Source organism: Cynara cardunculus (genome assembly GCF_001531365.2).
Source record: "Cynara cardunculus var. scolymus isolate 2C chromosome LG 16, CcrdV1, whole genome shotgun sequence".
Taxonomy (NCBI): Eukaryota; Viridiplantae; Streptophyta; class Magnoliopsida; order Asterales; family Asteraceae; genus Cynara; species Cynara cardunculus.
Window position 1 is genome coordinate 20,217,603 of NC_037543.1, and position 15,760 is coordinate 20,233,362.

Consider the following 15,760-nt stretch of genomic DNA (forward strand, 5'->3'; position numbering starts at 1 on the left):
CTAAGGTATCCACACCCTTATAAGGAGTGCTTTGTTCACCTCACCAACCAATGTGGGACGGGATGTTACAAGTACAACTTATTAAAGCTCCATATCTGAATTCGTGTAACTAATTACAGATAAACATAATCAAATACAAGATAAACATTTTATTTTAAACATAAAAAATCTAAAATATAATTAGGATAATTGTCGAGTTCTAACAACATAATTAATTATTATCTTTATAGGACCTTTTTGGTAATTTTACATCTATAAGCCAAATTTGCCAAACACTAAAAACCAACTTATCAACTTATTGCTTTTTGATACCGTTATAAGCTAATCCAAACACTTTTTACAAAACTCCAGTTTGATACCACATAAGTTAATAAGCACTTTTACAAAAAAGCATAAGTTGTTTTAAATAAGCAATCCCAAACACCCCCTTAGTATTAAATATTTTTTAATTATTTTGATAAAACATTTTAAAAGTGTTTTAATTACCTTCAAACTTATTTATTAAATGATTTGGTATATAATGATTAAGAACATCTCGTGATATAATATAAAATGAAATATAATTATTTGATAATTGTTTAAAATGAAGTTAGAGCGTTGAATGGTTAAGGAAGACTTATAATACAAAATCATCCAGAGAATTTTAGAACCATTAAAAAACAGACATTTTTTTACAAAACAAGATTCATTTTTTAACGATTCAGATGATATCTCTTAATAAAACTATTAAGAGATGAACAAATAACTTTTAAACTAAACATCGTGACAATATGGTTAAAAGAACGAGTAAATTACGTTTTTAGTCCCCATGGTTTATTGAAATTTTTTATTTTTATTTTTTTGGTTTTAAAATAACGATTTTCATCTTCATGGTTCATAATTCATTTGCGTTTTCATCATGATTAAAACTTTATTGCTTTTTTCATCCATGCAGTTTACAATTTGTTTCTATTTTAATCTCTCGCCCTTAAAAATAGTGTTTAACCTTAGGGACGAAAATAGAAATGAATTGCAAACCATAGGGACTAAAACCATAATTTCAAAACCACAAGAACGAAATCCGAATTTGTAACAAACCCAGGGACAAAAAAACATAATCTATACTATCTTATAAAACATTTAACTAAAACTCTTAAAAACTCTTAAAACTCTTAATTTTATAAAACATTTAACTAAAACTCTTAAAAACTCTTAAAAACTTTTAAAACACTTAAGAACTCTTAAACCCGTTCATCCCTAAACGATTTCATNAAATAGGAATTTCAAATAGTTAATTTGATACTAATATCGATATATTTTTGTCAAATTTTTATGATATCTTCAAACATATATTTTATTCAAAAATAAAAATATCGCTTTCTCAAAATCACATAAAGTCATATTATAACTTCGACTGAGATAAAAACTAAAATAAAATATTAAAATCACGATGTATCTCGCTGCATTGTGCGAGTACGTTTTTAGTTTACTCTAAAAGAAAATAAGGTTGACAAGTGAATCCATCGAAAAAATTAAGGAGAAAAAAAACTTCATTAAAAATTGTTAGGAATTGACAAACGTGAGAGATCAAAACCGAATTTTTAAAGTTTAAAAAGACGACGTCTATTGAAAATTGCAAACTTTAGGGACCAAAATTGAACATTACTCTTTTTACTATATTACATGTATAAATATATTTATATACTACGGGGGTGTTTGAGATTATTTATAAAAATAATTTATTGACTTATTTCGGTGTAGTACCGGTAATAAGTACTTTTGAATGTTTGAATAAACAACTTATACCGATGCTAAACCGGTAATAAGGAGTTTTTGAAGAAGTTAAACTCTTCTGACTTATAATACGTTGATAAGTGTTTTTGTAGAAAAGCATACGTTGTTTCAAATAAGTAATCCCAAACACCCCGTATACACAAAACTTATTATTAAGCACTCGGGATAAGGTTTGAGCAGTATCCCCATCCCCAGTTAACAAATTGGGAGATTTGTAGTCAAACTGAGTTCAGATATCAGGTTCCCGTTGAGTATTAGTTTGTTTTTCGTCCCTACCACCATATATGTTCCTTTGTTGGACCCGTATGCCAACCTTACGTCCCTACCTCATCCTCTCTCCATGCAAAACACCTCTCGCCAACCCTGTATAGTACCTAGGGCTGTAAATGAACCGAACGAACAAGAACAGAGGCTTGTTCATGTTCGTTCGTTTAACTTAACCGAACAAACGATCGAACACGAATGGTAAACGAATGAAAATCTTTGTGTTCATGTTCGTCCATTTAGAAATCAAGTGTGTTCGTGTTCGTTTGTTAAAATGCTAAACGAACTCAAACAAATGGGCTAAACGAACATAAACGAATATGCCTAAACGAACACCACTACTTGTCATTCAATTAACTATTACACACAAATTATCCATAGTTTAAACATACACAAAACAATCACCATTCATCAACCATCATCATTTCAACAAAAAAAAAATCACCACCATCATTTGACAAAAGTGAAAATGTAAAAATTTCAAATAAGACGAAATGATGATAAAATTTAAATCTAAATAAATTCTAAAGAGTTAAATAAATAAAAGATAACATAAACGAACGTAAATGAATGAACATTCACAAACATAAATGAACGAACGAGACGCTTGTTTATGTTTGTTCATTTAACTAAACGAACAAAAAAATTTGTTTATATTCATTCATTTATTAAATAAACAAACTTCTTGCCGAATTGTTCACGAATGATTCGCTAAATGTTCGGTTCGTTTACAGCCCTAATAATACCCGTCAATGAAACCTCTCGTATTTTTTCTAATTCAAAGTTTGTTAACGGTTTAACGACTTAGGTATAGTTTTTTTTTCCACTTTCTCCGTTTGGATCATCAAACGCTTTACAAACAACGATACTTTAGCAATAAGGTTATGTAAATGATACTGGGTTTTAACAAATAAATGAAAATTTTCAATTTAGTAACTTATATGAAACTTTTTGAAAAGTTCAGCTTGTTCCGATATGGTGGTAGACCCTCGAGAATTTTGACTAGAGAACTGTAATGGTTTTTTCTGATTAACCTGAATATCCAATTCGCTATGCGAGCCGACTAATCCCAGGATGACTACCTGCTTTGCGGGTAGCTCGGAGTCATCGCATTTGAATCTCCGTGGCTACAAGATGATTTTTATTCATCCTTTGGATTTGAACCCGGGACCTTCAGACACTTTTGACCTTTGGAGCCTAAGCTCAAACCAATCAGACACCACCATTTTTATGCGATTCACTACATAATTGTTGTTTATCTATACTATATCATAAAGCATTTGACAAAAACTCTTAAAAACCACTTTTTATGCGTAAATTACTGTTTATTAATGCATATTATTTAAAACTCAAGATTGCAAGTAGATTGTGCGTAAGTACAACTTATTAAAGTTCCATATATAAATTCGTGTAACTAACTGCAGATAAACATAATCAAATACAAGATAAACATATCATTTTAAATATAAAAAATCTAAAATATAATTAAAATAATCATTGAGTTCTAATAGAATACTTAATTATTATCTTTATAAAAAATTATATTATTAAATCTAAATTAAATTTCTTTGTTACTATACCTAAATTAAATTATAATTAAAAAATTGAATTAAGAAAATTACACCAAAACACAATACCTTTTAAAAATGTTAATTTGATATTAATATCGGTATATATTTTTTTTCAAAATTTTATAATATTTTCAAATTTATATTTTATTCAAAAATAAAAACATTATCGCTTTCTCAAAACCAAATAAAACCGTATTATATCAATATAAAAGAGGAATAAAACGAAATATTTAAATCAAGATGTATCTCAATGCATTGCACGAGTACCCTTCTAGTATTTTCAAAAGAATGTGATATTTTCAATTCTAGACTAAGAATCAATTACGCGTCTATTAGTAAAAGTAAAATTGTTATTTAATTAATTAAAAAATGTAATAATTATCCATGGTGGAGATTTTGCTCAGAAAACTATCGGTCTCAATCTCTTGGGTTCGAGACCGGCCCCCCTCATCTGTCTTGTCGTCGGGTATGGATGGACCCATAAAAGGGCATACGGTGGCATGTACCATTGTTATTATCTCTCTGCTAGAAAGTTAAAAAAATTTACGTTTATGAAAGGTGCAACCGTATCGTTTTAGAAAATGTCATCGTATGATATTCAAAAGTTCAAAATGGTGCAACCAATCATCGTAATCAACCAAAAAAAAAAAAAAAAACTCTTGAAATCAACCAAAATAACCGAAAAAGTCCCTCGAAATCGATAAAAAAACTAAAAAATTCCTCGAAATCAAGCAAAAAACTTTAAAAATGTCTCAAAAGAGTGAAATTAGGCTAAAAACACATCGAACGATATTAAACGTTAGTAAAAACATGAAGACATGTTGATAAAAAAACCATGCTTTTTGTAACTATTCACTACCAAAAAGGACACTTTTTCCGGCGGCAATATCCGCCGGAAACAGTGATTTCCGGCGGATATTGCTGCCGGAAAAAGTGGCACCGGTAATTGTTTTTTCGACGGGAAAAGCGGTGGATTTTACCATTTTCCGGCGGATCCCGGCCGCCGGAAATTCCTCACCGGTTTTTTATAAAATCTTGATTAAATTAACAAAATGGTTAAGTATTTTTTTAAAAAAATAATTTAATTTACCGGCGGCGCCGAAAATCCGCCGGAAAAATATCTCGCCGGAAAAATTATAATCTTTTCCAAAAGAATATATATTTAATTTTGAAAAATACCGGCGAACAATTCCGCTGGAAATCCGTCGAAAAAAAAATATATTAATTCTAAATTTATTTAAAAAAATATTTTTATATTAGAAACATTACCGGCAGACAAATCCGCCGGAAAAAATATATAAATATTAATATTTAAATTTATTTTAAAATTATTATTTAAAACCCGTATTTAAAAACTATAAATTTGTACAATATTAAAAATGAAACTAAAAAGGCAAAATAGAACTAAATATTATACATTAAAGTGAAACTACAATTATTATAACCAAACAAAAATTAAATTCTTATAAACAAAACTAAATTGTTTCAAACCAAAAGACAATATTCAATATGGTAGTGGCGGAGGGAAATGTTGAGATTGACTGAGCTGTCTAACCAATGCAACCATATCTTGAAGTTGTTTTATCCTGTTGCTCCTTCCTCTGTCGTCGTCGCTCCGCCTCTACCCACTGTCGCTCCTCCTTCGCCAAACGTCGCTCCTCCTCCGCCATATGTTGGCGCTGACTTTTTTTCCTGTAAATCTCTAAGTTGGCTCTTTAAGGTTTGAATTTCCTATAAAATAAATAAAACGTTATAATATTTAATATGAATTATAAACTAAGTCGATAAACATCATCAAAGGAAAAGAGACACATACGTGCTTATCTGAAGACGATGAACCACTTTCCGTGTAGTTCCCGGTCAAGACACAATTGGGATATTGGTTGTACCCAAACCCAAATAAACGGCCTTTCTTGCTTCCCCTAACCGCTTGCACCCACAACTCCTTATCAACTAAGGGATAGGTGGAGGGATCATTGTCGTATCTTTGGCTGAGACTAGTTGAATATTCATCTTATATATAGTTTTAAAAAGATTGCAAGTCAATTTTGACAGCATAACGGCTGTAAATGGGATGTTTCCGGCGGATTTATTTTTTAAAAAAATTATTATTTTTATGCCGGAAATCCTTAAAAGATTAATCTTTAAAAAAATTAAAAATGAAATTCCTAAAAACATTTCCGGCAGAATTATTTTTTTGAATTTTTTTTAAGTTGCCGCCGGAAATCCGCTGGAAAAGGTTTAATTTTTTTTTAAAAAAAAATAAAAAAAAAATTTCTAAAAACATTTCCGACGGATTTCCGGCGGAATATTAAAAAAAATAAAAAAATATATATATATTTCCGCCGGAAAAGGTTTAATTTAAAAAAAAAAAGATTATTCTAAAAACATTTCTGACTGATTTCCGGCGGAATATTAAAAAAAAATAAAAAAAACTATTTCCGCCGGAAATGTTTTTAGAATTTTTTTTTAAAAGATCAATTAATTTTAAAAGGTTAATTAAAGGTTAATTAAGAATTCCGTCGGAAATCCGCCGGAAGTACAATCGGTTTAATATTTCCGGCGGAAGTCAATAAAAGTTGACTTTTTTGAAGGCTGACGGAAATTACCGGCGGAACTTTTCTGCCGGAAACTGCGCCGGAAATGTTCAGTTTTCTAGTAGTGATTTTTTGTCTATATTATATGGTGCCGTATAAAAATTCTTATGTGTGTCCGTCCCTGCGATCGAAGTCTCAGATATCCCGCTGACGCTCGAAAATCTCCACATGAGTTCACGGAATCAATAAACAACCTGAATTGCTTAACGTCGCCGTTGAAATATGTTAGGATTCTTTGAATCAAGTCTTCGATCCGATAAGCCGAGAGGGGTTCTTTCTTTCGCATATCAGAAGGATTTCTGTAGAACGACTAGAGGAGTTGTCTGTGACCCACCATGGTTGTGGTTCGGTAGCGTTAATCAAGACGGCGAAGAATCGATGGAGATAAATGACGTTTGCAACCCGATCAAGATGCTGAATGAGACCGATGTCTTGTTTTTTTCGCTGTCTGTATATATAATCACCCATATTTTGGAACACTTTGCTGAAGTTCTCAGGAACTTAACTGTTATGTTTGTCTTCTTCATAAATTTCCTGCAGAAGAGTATCCTTATCTGTCTTTTATAATTATTTAAGTTTAGATGTATATAAAATTCATATATATATATATATGCATGTGTGTGTATATATATGTCCTTGTTCTTGGTTTTCCACTTCAGGAGGCTTCTAGCAAATGATACGATAAAGTCAAAATAAGAGAAAAAGAAAACGGCTAATTCACATGTGATTACATGCTATTTGAGCAGGCGACCTGGCCCATGACATGAGGTCGCAACCAAAGTCGCATGAATCAGATGTGATTTTAGCGTAAATCACATGTGGATTGTTTTATTGTTCTTGTATGAACCTAACTCTCTCTCTCTCTCTTTCTCTCTATTTATATGTACAATTATTTACAAACCCAATTAATTGGGACAATTGGAACAAGCGGGCATGCCAATTTTCATTCGTAGTTTTTATATAGTGGTATTTCATATGTGAAACAGTTATTGTGTAGAAAATAACAATGTTGAATGTTTCATATATGAAACAACACCGTATAAACACTGTATTTTCACACATGAAAACTGGTTTGTAAGTTTGTGCGAGTTATTGGGTTTGTAGGAGTCTCTCTCTCTATACACACACACAAGTTTGATGTCTATCAAACAATCATATTTTTTCGCTGATTTGACATCCATACCGATATACTTTTTCATCCGTTTTTCCGTTGTTTCCATTTATTTATCGCTCTCCCATAAACCTGATCCTATATATATATATATATATATATATATATATATATACACACACAAGTTTGATGTTCTCTGTCCAACTCATATATTACATCAACTCACCCTCTCAACCTGAGGCTACATGGTATCCCCTAAAACATAGGCGAAAGTCAGTATCTAGTCTCTAGATGTGGTAGATCCCAACTCCGATACCATATTACATATATACATACACACACACTATATATATATATATATATATACACTTGGGATCACATGAGACCAACCTGTTTTCGTGAGATCCACGAGACCACTTTTTTACACTTGAAACTTCACAGCAAAACGTTGTGAAGGTAACCTTCATAGTGTTTTTGCTGCGAAGGTTCGGCTTTTTTTTACTTTCAAAGCGTTTAGCTATGAAGTTTCAATCGTAAAAAAATTTGTCTCATGGATCTAAAAAAACACGCTTATCTCGTATGAACCCAACCCTATATATATATATATATATATATATATATATATATATATAACAGATTCCACTTTGGAATCCCCTCCCATCCTGCCTTTAAATTGCATATGCAATATATCATCATTCTTGTATTTCTCTCCAAATATGAACACTCTCCATATCATCTTCGCCTCAGCAGCCACAACTCTACTCCTGATTATCATAACCTTTTCAGCTCTCCTACTCAGAATCTTCGTAGGAAAATCTGTGAAAAACCCAAATTACCCTCCAATTCTTGGAACTGTTTTTGGTCAACTCTTCTATTTCAATACACTTCATGACTATTTTGCAGATTTTGCCCTCAAGCATCCTACTTTCAGGCTTCTTGCCCCTGATCAAAGTGAATTATACACAACCGATGTTCGAAATATCGAACACGTACTTAAAACCAACTTCGGTAACTACTCGAAAGGCGAGTACAACAAGGATATCGTGACCGATTTATTTGGTAACGGGATCTTTGCTGTTGATGGTGTTAAGTGGAAGCAGCAACGGAAGCTTGCGAGTTTTGAATTCTCGACACGGGTGTTGAGAGACTTCAGCTGTACGGTTTTCAGAAATAACGCGGCAAAATTGGTCGGGGTTGTTTCCGAGTTCGCTAACGTCAAGAAAGTTTTTGATGTACAAGTAAGTGGGAAGTCCATTATGCTTTTATCGGTTGGGATATATTGGGCTTGTTAGAGGTGGACCCAAGAATTTTTGTCAAGCGGGTGCATCTTTAAGGTAGATCGAATTCGACCGTTAAGAGGGGGTTTTTAAGTTTTTTTGGTTGATTTCTAGGGATTTTTAAGTTTTTTCGGTTGATTTCGAGAGACTCTTTTGGTTTTTTGCCAACCTCGGAGCACCACTCAAAGTTTAGCGGGTGCATCTTTCATATACACAAAAAAATTTCTACTTGTGAAAATAAGTTGAATGGGTGCACGGGACCCGCTCAGGGCTTTATAAATAGGTCCGCCCCTAGGGCCCATTATTAGCAGGTTACGGAACCAGAAGTTGGCTTCTTTTATAGGTCCGCCCCTAGATATGTTCGGTTTGGTGTTATGTTAGATTATTGAATAAGCCAGGGGTCTTATCGGCAACAACACCTCTGTCTATTGGGACAAAGGTAGTCTGCGTACATCTTCGTGGTCCTACCTTCGGGATCGGAAACAGTCTTTTTGTCTATCGGGACTCACATAAGGCCCAGATACATTTACCTGTGGCCCTACCTTCGGGTAGGATATATTGGGTTTGTTTGGTTTGGTTTGGTTTTTATGTTGGATCATTGAACCGGTTTTTTTCCCTACAACTTGTAGAATTTGCTAATGCGTTGCACGTTGGATTCGATATTTAAAGTTGGGTTTGGAGTGGAATTGAATTGCCTTGAGGGATCGAGCGAAGAAGGGGGTGCGTTTATCAAGGCCTTTGATAACTCGAATGCATTAATATACTGGCGATACGTAGATCCGTTATGGAAGCTCAAACGGTTTCTTAACGTTGGTTGTGAAGCGGCTCTCCGTGACAACATCAAATCGATCAATGATTTTGTTCTCGATTTGATCAGCAAGAGAAGAGAACAACTAGAAAAGAATCAACACTGTGTGAGTTTTATTTTTTCTTTATTTAACAGTTATGGTTTACTATTCTAGTTTTAACAACTATACAAAAATAAGTGCTCTACTTATTGGAGTAGATGACAGGTTTGCATACATCTCACCCTTCCTAGACACTACTTCGAATGGGATATGCTGGTTAGGCTTGTTGATTAGCAGCTTAATGAGACTCACAACTTATCATTCAGCTATACATACTCTTTGACAGTGACTTAATGATATAGACTTTAGCTTATTGAGACTCACAATTTCTTGTATGTTCCACATAAAAGTCATGCCAAACATGGGACAAGGATCATGTCCTGTTTTGTCCTGTCCAGTGTACCAAACGCACCATAACTGACTTTTATAGTAAAATGTCTATTTCTAGAATGAGAAGGAGGACATACTTTCAAGATTTCTGATTGAGAGCGAGAAAGATCCGCGGATGAATGATCGGTATCTAATGGACATAATCTTGAACTTTATGATCGCCGGAAAAGATACTAGCGCGAATACACTTTCGTGGTTCTTCTATATGTTGTGCAAGAATCCACAAGTGCAAGAAAAAGTTGTCCTAGAAATGGAAACGATCATGGGAAATGAAGGAAACGGGGCTAGAATCGAAGATTTTGTGGAGAAGATAACCGATGAAGTACTCGACAAAATGCATTATCTTCATGCCGCTTTGAGCGAAACCTTGAGACTATATCCCGCCGTCCCTTTGGCAAGTCCAAAATTTACTTCGCTTTTTGTCGTAAAATAATAGCAAAACCACAACATAGTTTACAAGAATGAGCGATTTTAAATGTCGGAAAAAAGAGATGCAAAAGCAATTAAAACCTTTTCCCCGAGTTAAGTTCAGGGGGGATGTAGCGGAAATCTCATTTTCTCGGGGTTTGAATCCAGACACTGCGAAAGCCCTTGTTGCCATGGAGGTTCATTCATGGCCGCTCAGGGTATTAAGCAATGCGTGTAAGCTGACCCGAAAAACCACGGTTACCCAAAAAGTACCCCATCATATTTGGAATTTATTTTGTACAAAATGGCTTGCTTTTTGAAAGGGCAACCTTATTTTTGCGTTATTTTACAAAATGGTTTGTTTTTTGAAACGATGTTACAGATTATTTTTATGGGTTTACATATGCATCTTCAAACAAAATTTTTCAATGATTCATATATGTTTCTTCTCTTAACTTTTCCTTCTTATGGTATTTAACATTCTTATATATATATATATATATATATATATATATGTGTGTGTGTGTGTGTGTATATATATAGAGAGAGAGGGGGGGTTTACTTTGCAAACAACATTATTTGTACAAAACTCATTCAACCAATCATAATTTTTTATTTTGTTCATTTTTTTTGTAATTATGAGAGGTTGATTAATCATTTTTATTGTGGATGATGTTAATCATGAATGTTACCATCTTAATTATTTTAATTTTAGAGAAATACATGAAACGATTTCATTAAAATTTCATTGAGTATTATATGAAACAATTTCATAACCATATATGAACCAACTTCATCAAAAAAAAGTATTATATGAAACAATTTCACAAGATTAAACAATTTCATGAAAAAATTTCATAAGATTAAACAATGAAATCGACGAATGATGATGGTTTGCACGGTTTGTACAAATTGAGTGGTTTGCATTTGATCGTTCAACTCTCTCTATATATATGTACTACTTAACAAAGTAAAAACAAGCAAGCGTTTTTTCTTGAAACCACGACACTGGTTTTCCTCAACTTGAGGAATAAACTCATTTGAAGGTGAAATACGAACATATTTATAACAATTTGTGTTCGATCTCGTTGTGGTTTCCGTTTTGAAGGATGGAAGAGTCGCGGACATGGACGACATTCTTCCTGATGGCTTCAAGTTGAAAAAAGGGGATGGCGTCTACTATATTTCGTACGCCATGGGAAGAATGCCATACATCTGGGGAGACGATGCTGAGGATTTCAAACCGGAAAGATGGCTTAATGATAATGGAATTTTCCAACCTGAATCTCCTTTCAAATTCGTTGCATTTCATGTAAGTAATCGTTCACTATTTCTCTTTAGATTTCTAGTTAACGTTTTGTAAGACCGAGGTCTTCATGGAAACATCCTCTCTACCTCTTGGGATGGAGGAAAGGTCAACCTATTTCCTATCTTCCGACCCCACCCTAGACCCTACGTCAACGTGAGACTTAGGGGCTGTTTGGTTGGTTTTTCATAAGTCTTGTATAGATAAAACAATCGGTGTGGATTAATAATCATTGTATAAATTGAGAAGGTTTTTGTTTGGGAGGGTTTTTCATGAATGGGAAGATAGTGTTTTTTTTAATTGGAAGATGCAGGTATGGGAAAAAAATGACTTTCTGCATAAAGCTCATACCAAGAAGCTTACTGAATAAGTCAATTTATATATCATTAAGCTACTAGCAAACATTTGACTGACCGAATAAGTTGTAAGTCACATTAAGCTGTTGAGGAGCATGTCCTTACTGGGTTGGTTTGATTTTGGTTACTGTTTTTCTTGACATCTATTTTGACTTTCAAGTCAAATGTATTGATTCAAGATCCAACTTTTACGGATCGTCTTACAAATCTACGACTTCAAAATCACTAAGTTACGATAATTCTTATGAAGTTTGATACCGATATCACATTTCTCTTGAAAACTTAAGAATTCGCGTTGATTGTGAAGTTAAGAAGTCCGCTCATTGACCTCAAAAGTCAAAATCAGGTGAAAATAGAGTTTTACTACCCTCTATTTTAGTTTGTCCCAAAATAAACGTCAATTTTAAAAATTAAGTTTTTACTTTCCAATTTTGCTCTTATGAGATGGAGAAATTCACAACTCATACTATTATTAAGAGTAAAATTGTCATTTAGTTAATTAAAAAATGTAACGATTACATATTTTTGAAACTGTGTGTATTTTTCATTGTGGACATTTATTTTGGACTTTTCGTACGTGGGGCTTTGGTGCGGGGGTGAACAAAAATCCTAACAACGATTGAGAATGTGACAAGTTGTTGAATCATTGTTCGGCTTTTTGCAGGCTGGTCCGAGGATTTGTTTGGGGAAAGATTTTGCATACCGGCAGATGAAGATCGTGTCGATTGCTCTCCTTCGTTTCTTCGTGTTCAAATTAGCTGATGAATCAAGAAAAGTGACTTATAGAACGATGTTTACACTTCACATTGACGGTGGTCTTCATCTTCTTGCGGTTCCAAGAACGTTGACGTAAGATTGTTCATCAACAATATGTACATTGTTTGAAAGGCGTTCTGATTTTTGGTGTAGGGTTTCATTCCGTTTTAAAGACGGTGAAACCCGACACCAAATCGGAATGGAAAGAAAGATTTCAAAGCCTTTAAAGTTTCTTATTGAAACATCAAGATGGATTGTGCATAGATTTGATTTATTTGCTACACTAATAGTCTTGAAACAACTGGTAAAATTATTGTTCTGTGATTTGATACTGGTTCAAGTAACAAATACAGTTTTATATAACTTGTTGGGAAAAGAGTGTATACAATTTTCCTTAGAGATGGGCATTTAGACCGGTCTGATATGTCAGATCAGACTAGATAAAGACCGATTCATGATGTCATTAGTCTGGATTAGATCGAACTGCTTATCCTTTTGCAGATCAGAATTTCTTCAATTATTTTTAATTTTTTTCACCTCTTTTTTTAAACGGGCCCGATTAAAAGCCCAAAACAAATGGACAAGATTAAACTTTTTCAGATCGGACGAGGTTTTTTTTAGGCAGTTACTGAACCATGCCAAACCATCGGTCTATATTCGGTTTTCATGAAAATCTATATACGATCATATCATATCCTTAAGTTCACATTTTTGTTTCCATAATGAAATTTACGTATTCTTGTTTCGATCATTGATTAAAAACCCTTAAACGTGACTTTATTTTGAGACAAATAAATAGACATAACTTTTTTATTTTTCATTTTACACCCTTATCATATTAACAAAAATAATCGTATATGAAGTAAAATGAATTAAAAAAATATGTTTTTTTTACAAATTATACCATTATAATCGTCTCATCAATACCTTCAAATTGAGTTCAATATTGAATATGTTTTGACTTAATATACTATTAAATATCATGAATATCTACGTATTAATTTGTTTTATATTCATATATTTTCATTTTTCATTTGTTTATATTCATATATCTTCATTTTTCATTTTACACCATTCCATTTATCACTGCAATTTTTATATCATCTTCCATTGTACAGATACATTATTCGTTTATTCTAATGATACTTTTTGTTTTAATACTGTATTTTACTTGCAGATATTTTAATAACTTTACACATCGTTGCATTGCAGCGGATACATAACTAGTATTATTAAAATATTCCATAAGTTTAATAAAACAAAATGGTTTTATTTTCAACAAATCATTCGCAACGATGGTGACATGTCAACAAACCAAGGATTCATTTATTATCTTTTCTTTTACGTTTTATAAATTAATAGAATATATCATCTGTTGGTTGTGATTTATTAGAGATCGAGTAAGGTGATGAGACAAACATATGTGAGTAACGAGTGCAGGGTGCATACTCACAAATGTTGCCCCCTATCATCTTAGATCACAATAAGACGGGGGGCAAAGGCGGCCACGCCCCCTTGCGGGGTATAAGTCTGGACCAACGAAGTCAGATAGACTCGAACTTCATTCGGTTATAATTGTTTTTCAATTTTATCTATATATCATATGTTAATGATTTTAGTGTCACCTACCATTTGATGTAGTTGTGATTTACAAGAGATCGAGTAAGATGATGAGGCAAACATAGTAGTTTGACAGTTGCTGAATGATTTGGTGGAGAATAATTAAGTGGTCAGCGTGATTAAGAGACTCTCATGCTATAGTACAAAATGAAATATAATTGTTTGGTAATTGTTTACGATGAAATTAGGGCACTGAATGGTTAAGAGAGGCTTATAATACAAAATCATTCAGAGAGTTTTAGAACCATTAAGACGCATATATTTTTGTTTGCCAAACAAGATTCATCTCTTAACGGTTCAGATGTTGCCTCTTAATATAACTATTAAGAGTTAAACAAACAACTCCAAGGAGTGCAAAGTGCATACTAACAAATGTTGCCCCCTGTCATCTTAGATTACAGTAAAGCGGGGGTATAAGTCTGGAACAACGAAGTTAGACTTAGTGCTAAGTCTGGACCAACGTAGTCAGATATGGACTTGAACTTGATTCGGTTATAACTGTTTTTCAATCTTATCCGTTAACGGTTACTACCATTTAACAATCTTAACTATCAATCTCTCTTATAAATTCATAATTTGTGATTTGAGTACATATATATAAGAAATCAGTTCCTTATATCGTATATGGTTTTTCTAGATTATCCCGATACTGATTTCCTGAAAACCCAAATCAGAATAGGGGCAAAATACAGTATTTGGAAATCGATTTCCAAACAAGATCTAGAAAAATATCCAAGTTATTTTCAACCACAAAGGCGAACACCTACTAAAAGCTTTTACACGATGAAAAAGCCAACGAAATGAGGCAAGTTGGGTCTCGAACTACAGATGACCATTCTCACACAAGTACTGGAAAAACAAGTTTATTCTGAGAACTTCAAATAAAAAGAGGAAATTCAAATAATTGTTATCTATAACTTTTGTTGAGAGGCTAAGGGTTGGGTTCACGTGAGACAAGGTTGTTTTCGTGAGACATGTGAGACACGATTTTTACACTTGAAATTTCACAACAAAATGTTGTGATGGTAAAAAAAATCCGAATCTTCACAGCAAAACACACAGTGTTGTGCTGTGAAGTTTCAAGTGTAAAAACCGTGTCTCACGAAAACAGCCCTGCCTCACATGGTCTCAAGTCGAGAGGGTAATATAGTAGACTAGTAGGGGAGTCGGTCAAAGACTCAAAGCTAATACATCTAAAACCGACTCTAAATGTCAAGAAGAAGACCCCACCATTTCATAATTCTCGCTTACAATGACACGACATCACAACCCGTAAAAGAGTTATCCACTGATTCATTATCAGTATCGTTAAGGACAAAACACCGAGTTAAGGTCATCTGGTCAAAATAAAACCCGTTTGTTTTCGTTTTTAAATTAATTTTTTTAGAATTTTAGAAAAACTCTCACTTTCTCTCTCAAAATAATTTTAAAAACAATAATAATTGAATGGCATTAAATTTTCAAACCTAACTTTTGAAAATCT

At 33.1% G+C, this 15,760-nt stretch overlaps 1 protein-coding gene across 1 annotated transcript; it reads left to right on the forward strand.

Moving 5' to 3' along the window:
- The first annotated feature begins 8,032 nt into the window (after nt 1-8,032).
- Nucleotides 8,033-12,818, forward strand: LOC112499606 (cytochrome P450 704C1). Its single transcript, XM_025102917.1, has 5 exons — nt 8,033-8,554; nt 9,223-9,507; nt 9,890-10,225; nt 11,348-11,551; nt 12,566-12,818. The coding sequence occupies exons 1-5, from the start codon at nt 8,033-8,035 to the stop codon at nt 12,752-12,754; spliced, it is 1,536 nt and encodes a 511-aa protein (XP_024958685.1). The 3' UTR covers nt 12,755-12,818.
- The last annotated feature ends 2,942 nt before the right edge of the window (nt 12,819-15,760 follow it).

Excerpts from the sequence above, each read along its gene's own strand:
- LOC112499606 (XM_025102917.1), top strand. The coding sequence starts at position 8,033 with ATGAACACTCTCCATATCATCTTCGCCTCAGCAGCCACAACTCTACTC. Across the intron at positions 8,555-9,222 it reads AGAAAGTTTTTGATGTACAA|AATTTGCTAATGCGTTGCAC; the intron begins GTAAGTGGGAAG and ends TACAACTTGTAG. Across the intron at positions 11,552-12,565 it reads TCAAATTCGTTGCATTTCAT|GCTGGTCCGAGGATTTGTTT; the intron begins GTAAGTAATCGT and ends GGCTTTTTGCAG.